Source organism: Platalea leucorodia (assembly GCF_965183815.1).
Source record: "Platalea leucorodia genome assembly, chromosome: 4".
NCBI lineage: Eukaryota > Metazoa > Chordata > Aves > Pelecaniformes > Threskiornithidae > Platalea > Platalea leucorodia.
The window spans coordinates 60672733-60692898 of record NC_138826.1 but is presented as its reverse complement, the minus strand read 5'-3'; the positions used below and the strand labels follow the sequence as shown (position 1 = coordinate 60692898).

At 49.7% G+C, this 20166-nt stretch overlaps 1 protein-coding gene across 1 annotated transcript in view; it reads right to left on the bottom strand.

The window, feature by feature from the left end:
- Window positions 1-19686, bottom strand: part of SLC6A12 (solute carrier family 6 member 12) — a gene marked incomplete at both ends in the record, with an annotated part of 30575 nt that extends 10889 nt beyond the window's left edge. Inside the window, 11 exons of the mRNA XM_082309995.1 lie at window positions 232-334; window positions 1773-1910; window positions 3233-3345; window positions 3636-3760; window positions 5292-5395; window positions 7636-7770; window positions 10556-10688; window positions 12296-12383; window positions 13986-14126; window positions 15496-15630; window positions 19494-19686. Of these exons, the coding sequence (XP_082166121.1) occupies window positions 232-334; window positions 1773-1910; window positions 3233-3345; window positions 3636-3760; window positions 5292-5395; window positions 7636-7770; window positions 10556-10688; window positions 12296-12383; window positions 13986-14126; window positions 15496-15630; window positions 19494-19686 (1408 nt within the window). The remainder of the gene's footprint in view (window positions 1-231; window positions 335-1772; window positions 1911-3232; window positions 3346-3635; window positions 3761-5291; window positions 5396-7635; window positions 7771-10555; window positions 10689-12295; window positions 12384-13985; window positions 14127-15495; window positions 15631-19493) is intronic.
- Window positions 19687-20166: the final 480 nt, after the last annotated feature.

Here is a 20166-nt window from a genome sequence, read left to right as displayed (position 1 = left end):
GAGCAGTAAGGTAGTTCAACATGAGGAACCTTCAGAGAGGGAAAAACCATTCCTACTCTAAATGTGGAGCAATTAAGAAATGTTGCAAGGAAACACAGTGGAAACCAGACAAGAAAGAGGGTAATTACAGCATTTCTTTGCCCCCTAAGGAATTTTTCTCTCCACTCCCACTTCTCAACCCCCCATCCTTGCTTTGAGAAAGAGCAACACAGGTTTTTGTCTTCCACTTACCGTAGACCCATCCTATACAGATTACTTCAAAAATGGCCAGGAAGAGCAGGCACGTGCCGCTGGCAGCATAGTAGTCAAAGAGCTGGAAGACGTACATCCCACCCTGTTGAAGAAGTAGAGAGCAGAGAGTCATGGCAGGACTATTCCATGTGAGGGAAAAATGACTGAGGCAAGCAGAAGAATAGCAGCAGAAACACTGCATCTAGAGCAGGTGGGAGAAGAAGAGCCTTCTCTTGGGGATGCCCACACTCTGTCCCAAAAAGACAGTCAGGCCTGGTGACGGGAGAGCATTTCATGCCCATTTTATGACACTGCTGGGCTAGGCTGGCTTCTATGTCTGCAGGAGCAGGAGCCAGTTTGTTTGCTTAAATCAGTTAGCAAGTTTCCAGCATTATTTCAAAATACCATGTAGCAGTGCAGAACTTTGCACCCAAGAAATTGGGATCCTGAGGATCAGGATGTTCAGACACCTCATTTAGCTGCACCCATCTTTATATATTGCTCAAGGTCCAAGCCCTGCAATGGCAGAGGCATGTGGCTTCCCTGCTGCCTCTGTCTTTGAGCTGAGCCCAGCATAGTTGCCATCAGCTACCTCTACAGGTCAGTGGATGACTCCTCTCATACTTTCATGTGTTTTCTCAAAGAGAAAGCCCCTCCAATACAAGTCAAGCAGATGCTTTCAAATAGTGCTGAAGGGCTCTAGACGCTGCCAGAGAAGCAGAGCAGTTACTCCTCCTTCCCACCACGTATGAGGTGACATCCTGCAATGATGGGAGTAGGTGCCTCCATGCAAGGGGCCATGCAAAAGCCATGGGAACCTTTAACGCAGTTTCACTCAAAGCTCTCTTGGTCACAGTGGGAGCTGCCTTCAGCAAATCCTTAGCCAGGATCCTGTTGGAGGATCATTCAGCAGTGCCTAAAAGGTTTAGCAGGAATTAGCTGTCACTACACAGCACATGGAGGCAACACAGAGGAGTACTAAGACCCCTGCCCAAGCATGCAGTATGCACGCACAGCACACCACTGTGCAGGACGAGGTGCTTGCCTATTAGCTGCAGAGCAGGGCAAATACTGTGCGCATAGCATTGCACCGACACAGCTCTGCTGCTTCTGGTCCCAGGGATCACAGGCTCCCCACTGGCTCAGGCAAGGTTACAGTGCAGCCATTACCCTCAGCCTTCCCTCCCACTGCTCTGCTGCTTGTGGAAAGCAGCCAGCAAACGCTCTCTGCCCTTAGAAGAGCTTCTGCTTGTGCAGTTCAGCTTGTTTTAGCCACTAGGCCTGGTATTTACACAAAGCTGTATGTCAGGCAGCCTCTCTGGGCTGCGGGACCGTCTCTCTGGAAGGCTCAGTTATGCAGTGAGTACACTAGCATCACGCAGGGTAAAAGCAGCACTGGCTGTGAGAGACAACATGTAATGCATTAGAAATGAAGGATAATTAACAGCATCAAAGACGAGCTTGCTTTCTCTGCCCACTCCTCCAGAGCAGTCTAGCGGCATTTCTGGTGCTCGGCTGTACCCCAGCTACTCCTTTCTTACCTCAGTGACCAACAACAAGCCCAGCAGGTAGCATATGACTGCAACAGCCAGGATCAGCAGCTCCCGACGCCCCTTCTTGCGAAACACTCCTGGGTACATGTCAATAATAGCTGTCACCACGCTTTCCACACAGATGAACTGCAGAAGAAGACAGGTTAGAAAAACCAGTGTCTCCCCTTCCCCAAGCACACATTCCCTCTCACTGTCCTTTTTTCCTCCAGCCACCCAAATCCTTATTTTTTTGTTTTCTCTTTTTGTTGGTCTTGCTTCCCCAAGGGCCAGCTGCAACTGCTAGGGACCCAAACACAGCTTGGTATATCAGTGAGGTCTCCTCTGGAGCTGCAGACCAAAGGGTTTAAAAGTACAGCCCCTTGTTGGGAGGATGAACTGTGAGATGCGTGATGGATTGCCTCAAACCGAACACAGCACACTGCTGAACAGCAGAAATGACCAAGAGATGGGGAGGCAAGGGGCAGACTGCACCCCTCCAGCAGGGCAAGGAAGCACCTGAGATAGCACAAGGAACCCTTGTGACAGAGGGGAGCTCTCCCTGCCACTGTGAAGCTAAGGGGAGCCAAGTGACTATGAGGGCACAGCTCAACCCCAACATCAAGCACACCCCTCATACAGCAGGACTGGCTGCAAAATACGCCACTACTGCCTGGGACAACCCAGTAGAGCAGGTGGCTGGGGGTGCCTCAGGTGAATTGCTGACTTTCAGGGCAGACCATTAGGCAGGATGCCTGCTTATCACCACATGGCTCTCAGTCCTGCAGTGTACATCACCCATGGGATACATAAGAGAACATCAGCCACTGCTGGGACAGCCCAGCCAGCATGAGGCAGAGCTGTAAGCGAGATGAGGCAGGAGGGGACCTCGACCCAGAGAAACAGAGGAAAGAGACATCATTCTCCAGGCACAGGATCTGAGGTTCTGCAAAGCAGACCCCCCCCGGTCCCCTTGTGCTGGCTTGCCAAGGTTGCACACTGTACTCTGCAGGGTGCTCTGCTGGGTTTTGCTCCTGGCATAACAGGGGTATGGGAGGGTAAGAGATGGGTACACCAGCAAGGAGAGCACACAGGGATTGCTCTGGTGAGATGCAGCTGGGAGAAAACAGCCCCATTCCCCTTCCCAGACTGCCCTGCTCTGTGCTGGGCCTCACTCTGCAGTGTGCAAGGTTTTGGTGCTGGCACAGAGTGGGGAGGGGATGTAGCTGGGACATCCTCATGTACACGCAGGGAGAAGGATGCCAAACAGAGATACTAGCACACATAATCAGTGGCCTCCCATCAGCGCTGGCTCTGAGCTTCCACACTGTGAAAGTGTTGTGGACAATGTGGAGAACGTATTTGAGGTACCAGCAAAGCACATAACCACCTTATTCTTTCCCATGGCTTTGGGGAGTGCTCAGGGTGGGGACAGGCACCTGGGTGTTAGATAAGGAGGGTGTTTGCTGTACCTGGCTATCCAGTCCCAAGAAGATCAGCATGAGGAAGAAGAGGCAGGACCAGAGCTGAGACACAGGCATCATCGTTACTGCTGTTGGATACGCTATGAAAGCCAGGCCAGGACCTGCCAACAGACCGCAGGATGACCATGAGTGCCCCCCACACCACCACCTGCCGCCACCACCCTGCAGCACAGAGTGAGGTCACATACTGCTTCAAAGCTCACCCCACTACCGCTCCCTGCCCACTCAGGGCTAAAAGCCACATTGGGAAGCACTGGTCCTGCAGACCTTGCCACAGACACCCACAGCGATAGAGAACGTAGATAACATCCCAGGCTTCACTTCAGAAAAGTCCCCTCCCTGTCAGGCTTTCTGTTTTGCCTTGGCTCTGAAGTCTCCTGGAAAAACCTACCTGATTCAGCCACTTCTGCAATGGGTACACCCTGCTCTTGAGCCATGAAGCCCAGCACAGAGAAAATGGCAAAGCCAGCAACGAAGCTTGTGGCACTGTTCAGGAAGCAGAGCATGATGCAGTCCCTGCAGGGAGGAGACCAGAGAAAGATTGGTGTTTCCCACTGCAGAATGGGATCACATCTGTACTCAGCTTCCCCAGCCGGACAGCATGGACCAAGGAACGGCAATGCTGCTCTTGAACTCTCTTAGAAGTAAAAAGCCTAAAACAGAACAGGGCCAAAAATCAGCCTACCTACCTTGTACCCCACTGTTCAAGAGCTATAGGACTATAGGTGGCACAAAGAGAGACATAAGGCACCACCAGTGGCTTGTGAATAGGATGCCACAATCAGTGCAACAAAAAAGTTGACAGAAGTCAAGGGAATAAGAAAAACAAAGAGAAAATGAGGAAAACAGCAAATTAGAAAAGGGGAGAGGTTGCAAAAGTAAACATAGTCAAGAAAGAGGAGCATCTGAAAGCATGAACACATACAGGTTCAGCAGGTCTGGTAAAACAAGGACTAATGGGTTAACAAAAATCCTCACCTGACAAGGGTTGTGTCTACACTGTCTTTATTAACTATGCTCAGATGGAGGCTGGAGCATCCTATGCCACTTATCCTGAAACTTTTGTGCACTTACTCCCTGTGAAAATGGGGCACCAGTCTGAGCTGGCTGGGCTGGAAACCCCACACCTCAGGGTCCTGCCTGGGCAGCCGCCAGAGCAGACCCACAGCATCAGCTGCTATGGGGCAGCGTGGACACCCAGCACATTTGGGCCACCCAGAACTAAGCTGCCAGTCCAAGGCACCTAAGGCATTAGAGGAAGGTGTCAGCACACCGCCCTGTTGGTGACAGGTACATTTCAGGAGAGCCAGGGGAAAGTATTAATTGCCTGACCAACAGCCGTGGCAGCACCTACTGGAGAATGGAAGAAAAGGAGAGGTGATTGATGTTGCCAGAGTACCATTACATTTTCTCATCCATGCTGGAGTAATACATGAAGGAATAACAAAGCCCCCACTCCTCGGGGCTCTGTGAAAGGTGTCAGAAATGGCCCTGATGGCTTCACTGAGCTCCGTGTCAGGCCATGGATAAAATAGATCTGTAATCCAAGGGCAAGGAGGAGGCCAGACAGACTTGATTAATCTTCTTGATAGGATCAGAATGCTACTGGCAGTACATTACCCTGATGGCAGTAAAGCACTGCAGACAGGGGGCCCAGCCATCATCTTTGTACCATCTCCCCTGCCTAGCAAGTGACAGCAGAGCTGGCTGTGCCACCCCTGCTCACTCACCCTGTCAAAATAGCCTGTGGTATCTCCACAGTGGCTGGAGACACTCCATTTTCATTCCTCCTCCAATCTCTCCCGTTTCCAAGCTGACTCACATGGGAGAGCACTACTAAAGCCATTTTCTGGAGCTCCTGTGTTCCCTCAGCCACTCTCCATCCCTACACAGAGTCCTCTGCAGCTTCCACACTGAGCAGCTCAATAGTCAAAGCAGCGTAACCCAAGGTTTCTCCTGGGGACAGAGCCTGCCTGAAATGCAGCTCTGCGCTGTTTGTCTCTGAGCAAATTTCCAGAAGGATGTGAGGAATCCAGGCTCCTCTTACCTGTAACAGTTGTTGGTATATTTGTTGTAGCTGCCCAGAGCTGTCAGGCACCCCTGGCAAATGGCATAAGAGAAGAGGATCTGAGTGCCTGCATCCATCCAGACCTGGAACAGAGAAGGTCACTGGTCTCCAGAGCTGGCAAAAAAATGAACAAATGGCTATGCCCTGTCTAGCAACAACCCTTTCATCAGTGCAGAACAAACTGCAGAGACAGAGAGGGGCTCAGTGGATGTAGAAACTGGGATACCTCTCTGGGAAAACTGAGCTATAGGATGGAAAGTCCTCTAGGAAAAGGCTCCTGAGGGGACTGTATTTTCACATCCCACTCAAAGAGACGTAAGGCACCAGTCGATGCCTGACACCACTCCTCCATCCCACACCTTTGTGTTCTGGGTGAAGATGGCATCCCGGATAGCGCGGCTCCAGCTGAAGTTGGCACTGCAGGTGTCTGTGGTCGCTGTGTGGCTCGGGGTTTGCAGAGCCACTGGTGAGTCGTCCCAAACGAGGGTCAGTGAATCCTTTGCATGATCAGTGCATTCCCCTCCCTGCTCCTGAATATGGTTTCCCACATCTCTGAGGCTACGGTGCAGGGTGAAAGGGGGAAAATTGCTGGGCTGAGAGATATCAGGCTGATGGGTTGTTGTGGACTCAGGTTCCCCTTTGCTCTGGCATTGCATGGGAAAAGATGAGTGGGCTTGTTCACTGCTGCTCCAGCCCGCTCACCTGTGGAGGATTCCCTTGTTCACTCCGGGTGTTGTGGGTTGAACTGCAGCTCCGCTCTCACACCCTCCCAGGGAAAGCCCTGAGCTTTGAGTTAGCAGGCAGGCAGGAAAACAGCCCACCTTTCTGTTTGTCTGTGTGTTCCCACTCACTCTCTTTTTCCTCTAAGCAGCCCTCAGCTGCAAACATCCAGGCAACTGCAATTTGGCAGCCTTCAAAAAATCCCAGCCTAGGCATTGCTGCTTAAATGCACACGGATCTCTCACAGATAGGCACGTACACGGGAGCCCTTCAGGCATGGCCACGGGCACGGGCACACATCCCGCTTTACACCAAAGCCCCACATTCTGCCTAAACTCAGTAGCGGGATCTCTCGCTCCTGCTGTGCTGGGTTGCAGCAGCCTGGAAAGACCATGTCAGCTTTAGTTAGGCTGTGAAAGAGAGTTTTCAGTGAATAAGCTCTGACCATAAATAAAACACACTCAGCCCCAGTCACCCCCCTGTTATTTATTTTGATATTAAAAACCATTCAGCTGGCTCTTTGCATTCAGCACACCACAGATTTTGTATTGACAACACATAATTGCATCTGAAAGCCATTTGGGGGAAGAGAGTGTGTTTGGCAGCTGGTTTGGGAGCAGTTGGGGCTTTGGCCATCTGGGAAGATGCGGGAGGTAAACTGAGACTGTGGGCTAAGCATATTGCTTGGCTGCCTCCCTGAAAAGATTCAGCTGTGGAATAATTAGCAGCAGTGTCATTTAAATGTTTGTCGGGGCGGGGGGGGGGTCTGTGTTAGCACCTCCCTGGGCTGGTGGAGGCAGCCTGCACAACGTTGCTGAGCCCACATGGGGAAGGGAAGCAACCTGCTGCTACAGAAAGGTGCCTGAGCAGACACCCCTGGGGGATGCTCCAAGGGGGAAACCTGCCGCCTGCCCCACACAGCCCCCAAGGCTGCTGCCCAGCTCCCGCCAACTCAGGCTACCCTGCTGGTCCTGGGTTTGGCTGCACCTTCTGCCTTAATCTGGACTTGCCTTCCTGGGGTACAGAGCATCCCCCCTGCCGGGGGGATTTCCGTGAGCTCCAGTGAGCACTGGCAGGGGCTGACGTGTGCCCCTTGGCCAGCTGCTGACCCAAGCAAGTGGGACCAGCCCCCAGGATGGGTGAAGCGAACCTGCTGCCCAGCCTGTGTTACCTGCATGCATTCAGTCTCTGCAAGCACAGGGGCCCTGCACTCCATGGGAGGGCCCTGTTGGAGCCAAACTAAGTGCTAATCAGGCCAGAAAAAATGAAAAGAGGTAGATTATTTCCCCCTCCTTCCTTAATTATTTGCATTTAAGACCCAGCAAAATTATCTGTTACATGCTGAATATTTCATATACTCTTCTGGTTTTGCTGAGCCCATGAGTGGAAATGACCTAATATGCCCATATGCTATAGATGCACAAGCAAAAAGGCTGTGCTGTGCAGGAGGACGAGACCCCTCTCAGCTCTTTTAAGGAGATCACACTGATTCACCCGTCTCCCCTCAGAGAAAAGGATAGCTAGATCCTCAGCTAGCAGCAGATCAAAGGGTCAGAGCACTGGAAACCTTCCCGTGGCCAGCACCTGCCTGATCCCCACCCACCTGTGGGTCTGCCAGCCTGGAAATGTCCGGCTTCAGGTAGAAGATGATCCCCTCGACAGCACCAGGCAGCGTGACTCCTCGCACCAGTAGGATGATAAGCATCAGGTACGGGAAGGTGGCAGCGAAGTAAACGACCTGCGGGCGCAGGGAAAGGGGAGGAGAGAGGGTCAGCGGGGAGGGGGTACAGGCATCATCTATCTCATCTGCAGACCCCCACCCCAGCAAACATCCCTGGACTCTGTTGTTGGCTATAGCTGCTACTGCTAGCGTAGAAGAGGGGTGGGAAAGAAATTAATCAAGGTTACATCTCACCGGTGATGTAGTTAATCTACATTTTGTTCCTCACCCAAGGCTCTGCCACTGATTGCTCTGCTTTATTTTCTCTTTCCAGTCAGTGTAATTTCCCTGCTCTCCAGCTGTTCTCTTCATCTTTCTAGAGCTACAGAAGAAACCCAGATCTCTTCCTGTCACTGAGTTTTAATGAGGAGTTATCAAAATGGTCCTATTCCCAGCAAGAGTTTTCCAAATTAAATAGCAACTTTTGCTGCCCAATTTGAGACACCTCTGAGGGGTCTCATTTCCAGGGGTGTTCATGCAGCTCTCTCATCCCTTCAATGCCTCCAAGCTTACAGGTAAAAAATGGGGGTAACTCAAAGCCTTTAAAGAAGATGTGGACCATTATTTTTGTAAAACCTTCTTTTCACTTCTTCTTGTGTGTGATGTAAATAAATATTACAGTAGAATTAATTGTCTCTAATCCATTGCCTAATGTAACATCTGCTTAGTGATAATTGGTCGAATAAGTACCAGTATGTGGCACTTTTGCTGTTCCCCGACTGAATGAGAATGTGAGCACTTTTGGCACAAGTACTAAAATCTACCTTCAGAAATCACTTCTGTGGAACATTTATACACATCAGCTGAATGCATAAGGAAAGAAAACATGGAAAGAGCACAAAGGTGGGCAAAATGAATAAAAGAAAAAGGCTTTTAAAGAAAATTAGTCTTCACGGAGTTATTTGAAATTATTTTCCTGAGGTCGCTATTGTTTCTTTAAGTTTGGAGTCCTTAAATCACAGAAGCATAAACACAAGGGTCTGGCAAGGTTATCCGATTAGAGCAGCCTCTCAGTCAAGCACAACATCCTGTTTACTCTGCAGCCGTGAACCAAAATTATGCACCTACTCAGAATTCCTGGGACCTTGTCGTGGTTTAACTCCAGCTAGCAACGAAGCACCACACAGCTGCTACTGCTTATCCTAATACATACTCAGTGAGGAAAAAGAAGGAAGGAGCTGATTTTTTTGACAGTGCCCCTGTAAAACTCAAAATGACTACCTGTAGAGAAGACAACCGGCCTGTCTGGCCTGTGATATGTCTCAGGACAGAAAAACACATCCTGTATTGCTGCACCATGTCCATAACATCTATGGGATACAGAGTAAGACCTGTAGTCTAATACCTGTGATGGAAAAATCTTCCGTGGTCCCAGGAAAACCATTCCAGCTACTACCTGCTTTCATTGTCTCCTCTCACTTTCTGGTCTGACTTTGCCAAACCCAATCAGCCCAGCCAGCCTGACTGAACTTCTTTAGCCTTCTCCGACAAGGCAAGCTCTGCACACCGGGGCAGCACTGGGCAAAGGAGAGACTTGGTGGAGAGAGGGCTGAGAGTTGAAGGGAACCTGGGATGACTTAACTACACTTCCATGCAGATCAAACAGCCTCTCAGATCCAATCTCCCAAGATCAGTGTGATACCTCTTGTGAAGATGGCACTGTGGTATTTGAACCAGGGAGCATCAGAGATTTAAGATTTAAAATGAGGAGCATCCCCCCTCCCTATAGATGTGGAGTCTGGCTCTCACTCCTTGAGAAATGGTGACAGCAGGTCAGCACTAGGAAGAGCCAGAGTCACCGGCAAAGACTGGGAGAAACCTAGCAAGCAGAGCAAGCTATTGTCTTGCTCTGTTAAAAATGGGTGCCCAGTGCGGTTTTAAGGTGGGAGATGGGATTTGGCACTGAAACACAGGTGTCCAGTACTACAGGGAACATCTGCCAATATTAGGCATAGTGATTTGAAGGAAGAAGGCCGTTGCAGAAATTGGTTCCCCTCCCTTTGCTATTGGCACATTCCCTGGATGCCCACAAGACCCAACCATCGTTAATAGCCCACTTGTCTCATTGCAGCCTCAGGAAGGAAGTCAACTCCTGAACAAGTCAAGGCCATAGCAGCGTCCCTAACACCCACCCCAAGGCATCACACATTCACTCTGGAGGGATAACCAGTCCACCTGATCTATGGGATCAGCATCAGGAGGGAGCATTGGCAACTAGCAAAATGAAAAAAAGTGACCCATTGAGCTAAAAACTGCAGAGTGAGGGAGAGTACAAAGGAGAGTGCAAAGACACCTCTCCCACCCCAAGTATTTTGCAGGATAAAGAAGCAGGAGAGATTCATTATCTGTTCACTGAGCTGGTTACAGGCAGCAGCTTGTCTGTTTTGCTCAAGAGTTTAATTATTGCCAGGGATAGGCAGTTTGCCACTGCAGAGGGTCTTGTTAAAAACACCTGCACGCCACACCAGGACAACACACTGGTGAGTGGATGGTTCCCAAGGGCACTTGGGGCATATCCATCAGCCACTGTGAGTATGTGCAAGGGAAAAGGTGACCCAAGACACCCCTCAGTTCCCATGTCTTTCTCTGTTCTCCCCTCCCTGTTTGACCTACTCTTTTATTCTTCCTCTTACAGGTCAAACACAACCGGTGTAAATCAGTATAGTCCCACCAGGTTTTAGGCTTGACTTTGGTTGTGTGTGTCTCCCGCCTCTATTTCACGAAGAGGGAAAAGAGATTGGGGAAGAAATGTAAGATGGGTACAAAGAGGCTTATGGACTAGGAGGACAATCTCCGTTCCTACTTTGCCTGTGGACTTGACCCCTTTCCAGATGCAGAAGTAGCAGATGATCCACGCCAGCAGGAGACACAGAGCCAGCTCCCAGCGCACAGTGCCCAGTTTGTGAATACCATCCGTGAGCCCCAGGACTCGCTTCCTGCCGGTGTCCAGGGACAGGGAAAGAAGCATTAACACCCCAGACCCCACTCATCTGTATGTACCTTTCCCGTACTACCCCATTCAAAGACTTAAGAGACTACCCACAACACATCTGCCCAGGGCTCCCAGCCATGCGAATCACCCCAGCTCTGCCTAGGGCTCCCCTCTCTGTCATTCCTGCTGATGCTGCTCCACTGTGCCCTGTAGCCGGCCCGAGCCCTCCCGCTCTCCAAGCCCATGACACCGTGCCCATCAGACCCATGCAGCACAAAATCACCACCTGTCCCCACATTGCTCCCCCTCCCTGGCAGCTGCCCAGCAGACACTACTCAGTCCAAAGCAGGCCACCAATGCCATCATCACCCCATGGTCACTCACTGCTCTTCCTCTGGCCTCCCCATACACTATGGACACCCTATACATAAGCATAAATGGCCTTTATGATTCCTATGCCCTTCCTTCAGCCTCATTCCCTGAAAACTCACCATCACGAAGGTGGGCCATACAAGAGGTCAGCACTGCAGCTTATTCAGTCCCAGCAGCCCAACCCCACGCTTACAATTCCTCTACACACTTTTCCTCAAACCAGGCCCCTTGGGGGCCCCTTGCCCTTGCAACCTGTGCAGAAAACCTGAACAACCACTTCAGAGGGGTCACAGCTCTCACTAAAGTGTACGTGCAAAGAATAGGGCATGAGAGGGGATCTGGCACTGTGTGGACTCTTTCTGCACCGATGGGCACATCTCACCTTATCTGTGCCCTGTGGTGGCTGCAAGGGACAAAGGGCACTCAGCCCTCTCAGAGGCACTTTAAGAGCCATAAATGAAAAAGAGAAATACTGCTGAAGCTGAGCCCCTGGCACCCCTCTTCTTTATGAAACCTTCCTCAGTTGAGTGTGGAGAGGCACTGTGGCACCTGCAGCAGTTTCAACCTGGCCACACTGCAGTGATGACTGCCTTTGGAACACTGTCTGGCCTGCTGTAGGACCCCTCTTTCAGAGGTGCTTTATGGCCTCCAGCCCCATGACTAAACCTCCCCAGACCCCTCTCTGGCATCTCCCCCGTGTGCAGCAGATCCTTGCTCTCCAGGGATGAGCCTGAGCAGCCTGATGGACCACTTCCCTTAGGCACCAAGCAAGACATGGTCAGAAGAAGGGAAAAGGCAGTTTTGTCCCTTTCTGTTTCACTGCAAAGGACTGTTCAGTCTGCCCTGACCTCTCATGCTTGCCTGCCAACAGTAGCCTGCAGCACCCAACACGAGTACCCCCTGCTTACAGCAAGCCCTTATCTTCTTTTGGTGCCTCTTTCTGTGGCCACACTCACCCGGGCAGTGCCAGAAAGGGAACGTGCCTGTGTGTGTGTGCGCACATGAGCACCCCTGGTCAGGCACTCTGCGAGCAGCCTTCGGGGTGTAACTAGTCCTCGTGGCCCTGGGCTCTGTGCCAGTCTCCTTGGCAGCTCAGTTCATTGTGCTCCCCATGTTGAGGTCCAACATGTGGCACCTCACTTGGTCCTACAGAGATGCACAGCCCTCCCCCTGGATACTCCTACAGCTGCAGCCTTTGGATGACAGAGGAGCCTGAACAGAGGGAAAACCATCACATACTCCCAAAACTCAATCATTGGGGAGGTGGCGTTCGCAGGCAAGGTCCTGTTGTCCAAGCTGGAGCTATTCAGAATGTCCACACAGAGATCTACCAAAAGAAAAGGAAGGTGATGAACCAGAGAAATTCTCCAAGGCTCCTCCGTGAGGGGTGCTCCTTCCCCTCTGTACCCTAACCCTCACTCTAGCAGCATACAGACCCTTCACCCCATGCTATAGAGCATCTCATTAAACTCTTGCATCTCATTAAGCATCTCATTAAACTCTGGCTCTCCCCAGCTGCGAATCCCAATCCAGCAGTAGCCAGAGGGCTTTGGGAAGGGGAGAGGGGAAGGAGAGAGCAATTCCCTGCCAAATGGAAACCAGATGGCTGCAAAATATAGATTATTGAGGGATAGCCACTATGAGTAGCCAGGATAGAAAATCCCATTCTCCTCCCACACCACGCACCATTCCCTGTCCACACATGCACGCATATGTTCACACATGCCACAGATGCCTTAATGTTCCACTCTGCCATCCCCAGCCTTGTCACTTAGCGTGAAATTACTAAAAACAGAGGAGATGCCATGCATCCAAGAAATGCAACTCATCTTGCATTTGGCAAGCAAAAGACAATCCACTGGAAAACCGAGGAAACCCTGGCTGGGAAGCTTCTGCCTGTTAAGAGAACATCTGTGGCTTTCCTTGCAAACAAACCCATGCTGGGGGGAGCTGAAGGAATCAGATCCACTCTTTAAAAGACTGGTTACCTCTGCTGGGATGAAGGGGCAAAGGAAGCTGTGAGTGAATAGCCCATGGGGTGGAGAAATTTAACACATCACAGAAATGAATCATCTGACCCAAGAGAAAAAGGGAGGGAACTGAGCTGCTGCCAAAGACTTTTCCATCCTGGCTTTCCACTGAAAGCAAAACAACCTGTTCAACATGGTAAAAAAGGCCTGTCAAGGACATCAGATCTGTGAGGGTTACCTCACATCTACCCCATCTTCCCGGGCACAGCCCAAGTGCCTTGAATAAAACCAAAGCCAGGTCTTCTCTGCTGGACACAGTTATGTGAACTGTGGGCATGAGGAGATGAGACCCCTGGCCAATATAATGGTATAGAGGCTTGTATGGATGTGATGAGACCAGAAAAACGGTGCCTTTAGAGTTTTGTGTTAGTGGTTCCTGCATTGGGAGACCTGTGCTGGCAAAATCCTCCAGTGCAGGCCTGGCCCGATTCAGCCAAAAGCTGAGTGCACGAAGGAAACTGTTCAGCACGTGGCAGCAACTGTCCCAGTAACTCCGAAGGAGTGGGGTAGAGTCAGGGAATTGTGAGATAAATTGTTGTACCAGAGCTAATGAAAAGCTCCTGCCATGTGAGGAGGACTCTAGATTGGCTTGAAAACTCTCCCAACCCACCTGCCTCTCCCACTTGCCAGAAAATACAGATTTTTCAGTGAAATCTCAACACCCAAAACATCTCCATGTGGAAATAGTTTTACTGTCCCCTGCTGCTAGGCATAGGGTCATACCACTCACCCTTCCTGACACTTGGGCACAATGAATGAAGACAGTCACCTTTACAGGAGTCCCTAGCCGCATTGCAGCTCATGAGAGCTTTTTATCTGAATAAAACACATTTTCTACAAAACCCAGATAATTTCTGGGAATTGTGAAGGAGCTAGGAGCTGACCAAGGGAAGGTGTACCTGAGTTCCAGGGGTTATTGCAGCTGGCCCACGGTAGCACTGCAGTGAAGGAGCTGAACAGGTAGAAGAGTGCCCAGGACAGGATGATGATGTAGTAGATATTCAGGTAGCACTCAATGACTTGTGAGGCATATCCAATTCCTGTGAAGGAAAGCAAAGGAGGTGAGGATAAGGCTGCCAACCAACTCCCAACACGTCAGGCTTAACCCCAAAGACGCAGACCATGTCATGGTAAGAAGGGTGCAACACCAACCACATGGTTCACTAGAGAATAGGGCAAGACCTACCTCAGGGAAGAGAATGGATTTTGTGACTGTGCATGCAGACAGGAAACATTGTTGGTATCTCTAGACAGGTCTATGGTGGAACAGAGAGAAAACCTTTCACTGATGGGAAAACTTTTGTCTGACCACTACCATGCCACTGCATTACACTGCCTCTCCTGCAGAAAAGCCAGCTCTAGCCTTTAAAGAAAAGAATTGTGGGTGAGTTTCTTCCTTCTGGAAGGACTCAGGCAAAAATGGTTCTCACAGCTGATATACATCATGCATAAAGTATGGTGTAAAAAAAGTACAGACTTAAGAGCTGAGCTCTGGTCTTGGGTCCTGCTTGTGCCCTTCACTCACTGAGACATCAGAACAGTAATCGGGTCAGAAAGGCCCAATTCATTTGTTTAAAACTGGTTGTCAGTGCACTCTGAGATGCCACTGCTGTCCGCCTCCAGGCCCCATGCCAGAGCCCAGGGGTCTTCAGCACAGGAGGTCCCGGACTCCCCAGTTTCAAACAGCACTGCACACCTGTGCTTGAGCAAACTAGCCAGGCCTTTAATCTGCCTGAGCACAAGTTTCTCTGTCTGCAAAACGTGGGTAATAAGCTCTCCTCTGGACAGAATTGCGGACATTAGATTCGTTAACATATTAATGCTATTAAACAACCTTCCCCAGGGTCCCAGGAGTCCTGTTTCTTATACCTGTGCCCTAAGCACCACCCCAGCCCATCTCTGGGCTGTCAGACTGGTGCATGCATTGTGATCCCCCTCAGTCTGCAGGATGCCAGCCTGCAAATGCTGCCACGGCAGCCTTGAGCACAGCAATGGGCAAGGAAAGCGCCATAAGCCAGGTAGGTTCCTCATCCTCTTCTCTCTTCAGTATTTGTCCTGGACTACATGCAGGCATTTGTGTATTGACACTTCCATCCTCATCCTCCTCCTGCTTGCTGGCCATCCTGCTCTCCTCTCTCCCGGGCTCTGAGCATCTCAAAGCAGAGACCGTAGCTCGCCTGGACCAGCACAGCCCCCAGCCAGTATCACAAGCCCTCCCAACCTACAGGGGAGTCAGGGCGCTGCCCCTGCACGCACAGCAGGCACCAGGAGGGATAACAAGGCTGGGAGATACAGGAAGGGAGGGAGGATAGAGGAGAAAGAAAAAAAACAGCATAACACTTCCAAAAAAAGGCTCTGAGTCACTAATTATTAGAAAGTGCTGTCAGCAATTCCAGTAACTTGACTCACCTTCAAAGATGGGACAGATCTTCCTCCAGGCAGTGACCCCTCCCTGGCTCGTGTACTGCCCCAGCGCCGTCTCCAGGAAGAACAGGGGGATCCCGCAGGTGAAGAGGAAGATGAGGTAAGGGATGAGGAAGGCTCCTGCAGAGAGGGGTGAGATGCTGCCCCAGAAACCTCTTTAAAACCTTATCCCCACCACCCCTTGCCAGGTACCTGGGGCCACAGCCAGAATCAGCTAGATAAACACAAATATTTCTCTGAATTAACTGTGCAACCTCTGCTAAAAAAACAAGGTCTCCAACACCATCATTTCTCAGAAAAAAAATACAAGCGTGGTCTGTCTCATGCTACTGCAGTACTTCTGCGTTTGGTCTTGGCCAAAACCTAGAGGTAAGGAGTAACCAGGCAAGGGGATAAAAAAAGGCAACACTGGAGAAGTTCTCCCTGCTTCACTCTCCTGACCTCATTCTAGCTTTCAGCAGGAGTCGGGCAAAGCAAAAGGACTCCTTGTTTCATATAACCACATTTGTTCTGCCTTTCCCAGGAGTCACAGCAAAACTCCCACTTGCCCAGAGGATAAAAATGTGGAGGCTGGTGACATTTCTTGGTAAGTAACAAATTTGCTGGGATATAAATTTGCTTGAGACATATTTCGCGTCAAATTTGAAAAGCAATTTGCACCAAAAGAATAGAAATAGGAGGAGGGCAACAGAGTATCTTTCCAGCATTTTCAAAATGAAAAAGTTTAACTTCTTTCTTCAAATTCAATTTTTTATTAAAATACAGAGAAATGTCTTAAGAGAGATCAGCCTCAAATAACCTTCAGATTAACCCTTGATGAAATGGAAGAGGAAGGGGAAAGAGACCAGGGTTTTTTTCCAGAAACAATGAGCAACAAAATGCCTCAGAAAAGACAAACCAAAAAGAAAAAGGTGTAATGCCCTGTTCAGCAGTCTGAACCTTTTTTTCCTTCTTTTCAGTTCTGCTGCCAAACTGAAACACCCAATGTTGAGCTGTTCTGCTCAAAACTGCTCCTGAGATCTCAGTTTCACTGCTGACCTTCCTTCTACCACCTCCCAGTCTTTGTCCCCATCAGTAGTGTAGGTTTTCAAACTCTCACTCCCCTCCAAATGGGCCAAGGCGACTGCCTTCCTCGCTGGAACAACTGTTGAGGACTTGTCATCCCATACAGTAAACTTTGGGCCCCGAGTACCTCCCACCGCCAGTGCCTGGAGAGCATCTCGGCTGTTTGCAGCCAAGACGAGGGCCCCTTTCTCAGCTGAGCCCGATGTTGTCCCCCAGGCCCTCTCCTCCCCTGCCAGCACAGGCATTCGCACTGAAATGCCTTCCCATGACAACTAGCAACTAGGAACACTTCCCCTTGTTTTTAAGCCAACAATGTTACAATAACAAGCAACATCCAAATTTCCCCTAAACACAGCTGTGCGGTAGCTGCAGGGGACCTGGGGCCAGAGGGAGGGAGGCTGCTTCACAGCGTCTGTCCAGGTTTGCAGAGCAGGGAATGGGAACTGCGTGTGCTGAACCAGAGGCAGCTGCTGCTTAAGACATCTATCTGCACGCCAAATCTGCAAGGCAGCATTATTATCCTGCACACAGATGAGCCTTTCAGCAGGTCCCAGACCCTCTCCTCTGATACTGTTTGTCCCAGAGGTTGATTCATTTTGGTCTGAGTAATGAGGGCTTTCTCACACCTCTATTGCCTTGTCTTTCTTAACCATCCCAGAGCGGCTACCAGCTGAAACTCCAGTTGTGATCTCCTCCCCAGTTTGCTGCTCCACTGGAGGAGACTCAGCCCTGAGAGGGACCCCCAGAAACAGACCCTCTTTCCTGACAAGTCAATAACAACTTCAGGATGCTGAGCAATTAGATCAGATTTGAAAGTGCAACCATAGATAAGTTTACACTCAATTGCTTTACAGCAAGTTAGCACAATCATTTTTATGATGCCTGTCTTTACAGCTTTATAACCACCTCACTATCTGAAGGTGGAGAAAGGTGACAAGACAGCAGTCTCCAGTTTGGGTCAGGGTGTGTGTGCAGGGGGGGGCATTTATAGGTGGAAAATGTCTTTTTTGCAATTTCAAGAACCTTTTCAGTGGTGAAAATATCTTTGAGTGTCATGGGAAAGACAGTGCCTTGTCCCATACTAGTTTGTTGGCCATCTGGTTCCCTAGAGCACTAGAGAGAGATATGTACCTTCTACAGTAGCAGCATACTTTCTGCAATGGCAGTGTGTAAGCTGTGAGGGAAGGACTCTCCCATCCTAATCTTTCCCAAGCCTAGCCTTGTTGGCCTCTGAATCACAGCCTTAGATATTCCAGAGTAGTTTAATTAAAAAAAAAAAAGTTATTAAATAGATATCTAAAATGAACAAAAGTAGCCTTTTCACTTACACTAATTAGCATACAAATTGCAAAGACTACTGAACCAGATACCATAGGCATAAACTATGCAAAGATATCATCTGAGCTCAGGAAAGTATTTTCCATGCAAAAACCATGACTTCTCTCTCAAAGCATCACTGCAGAATGGGCTGTTCAATCAGATGCACCACTAGTGTTTACTAACCCGTACCGGTCCGACTTGCTTTTGGCACCTCCAGTGCCTACCATCAAAAACTCAGAGGAGACTGGAGGATCTGCTAAAAACCATCCCAGGTTCAAGAAAAACTCCTTCCATTTTCTTTAACCATCCTCTTATTCAACCCTCATTTGGTTCAGAGGAGACATTGTATTGACTCCTGCTGGATTTGGATAAACTCCAGTAACAGCACAGGAGACAGGAATTTGGTAGTCCTGGGAAGAACAACAGCTGAATCACCCATCCATTGGTGACAGCTCACAGCACCCTGGGAAAGAAAGGCCTTTGTGGCATGGTCTGCAAAGAAAGGAAGTTTAAAGTGGGGGGAACATGCAAGTCCCAAAGCGTTATTTCAAGGTGTCTCTAGAGAACAATAACAAAAGATAAGTTATTGCTGTATTTGACATGTAATTTATTATTCCTCCTTTTCTTTTATACAGTTAGATTTTGATTCACCAAGAAAAGTTAGTGACAGTCAATTATTCCCTTCCTCTTTCCCAGTTTCATTTTATTGTTATGAGAAAGTTTAATTTTTAACCATGTAGTGATCTTATTGCAGTGTTATTGGAAAATGATAGTCACGTAAGAAACAAAAGGAAAGGGGAACAAACTCTTCCTGGGGACAGATTTCCCTAGCAGCAGGTTGACCACTGGGAGAACCGTTCCTGGGGAAGAGGTAGCAATGTCCTTCTTCCTCCTGTCCTCTGAGAAAATCCTTCACATGCATGTTCTCAAAGATGGCCCTTCCATCTTGTATTTGTCTATATGACAAGTCAAGGTGCTTCAGCGTTGGGTATCTGGTACCCTCCCTCATTTCTGGAACTGATCGAGTTGTACTGACACAACAAAAAACTGTGTTTCTCTAATAACCACAGGACAGCCAGCCCTATGAGAAGAGCTGGTAGGAGATCAAGTGCCCTGGAGAAGGAAGTGGACACGCAGGTGCAACGAAGAGGGTTCCAGGCCTTGGCAAGGATACCAATGCCATCAAAGCCTTTCCTCCTCTGTAACAAGGGCCTGAGGGAGGTGGGGGTGACACAGAGGGCAGGAAAAGAGAATTATGTAGGAGGAGGTTGCTGATGGCTTTTTGACCACTCACAGTTTTCTGATGGTTTTGGAAGACTATCTGTCTCTTGAGATGCCCAAGAGCCTTGAAGAGTTACTAAAGTTCAATTCAGCATCCAAACTTGGGACAGCTGCTTTGAGAAACAGTACCCACTGGGGAACTGGATTCACCCCTCAGTGCTATTCCTCCTGGTTTTGGCAGGAGCTAACTTGCTGGAGGACAGGGCAAGGGAGCGCATGTAGGGGCACATAAGGCATGTGAGAAATGGGTCCAGGCACATGTGTATCTTTTGCCATGCCTACAGACCTAGGACAGCTCATGCATGCTATGAACTTACCACCACCATTCTTGTAGCAGAGGTATGGGAATCTCCACACGTTACCCAGACCGATGATTTCCCCGGCCACAGACAGCACAAACTCCATTTTGCTGCCCCACTGGCCTCTCTCTTCCATTTCCTCCTTTTTTATCTCTTCAGGAACTGCGATGGCCCCATTGGGCTCTCCTTCCTTAGCCGCAGCTCTTGTCATGGCTCTGTGGGACAGAGGAAAAAGAGAGCATGGGACATAGGGAGCTGCTGTGGGACATGCTGGTGGGAAGAGGAGGCAGGGGACCAGTCACCACAACAGATGTGTTCCTAGAATCACCACGAGGTTCTCCTCATCCTTGGGAAAATGGCTTATTTAGCGTCAGGATAAAGCATTTTCCCCAGGTTATGTCTGTGGGACAGAAAGTCTGTTCTGAAGGGACAGAGGAAAGGTCACTGGTCAGATCAGAAGGACCCACCTGCATCATTCTTTCACTGGACTCACCCCGAATTCACCCTTCCCCCCCCGCAGCACCCTTCCTCATCCTTCCCAGACCACTAGCCTTACTGTACCTCCATCTGCCCCTCCACATGCTGACTAAATGCTCTGCATCTCCACTGCTGCTGGAAGCTTGGCTGGGACTTTGGAAACAGCAGTTCAGAGGAAGAGAAAAGGAGCTGGAGCTGAAGCAGCACATGGAGG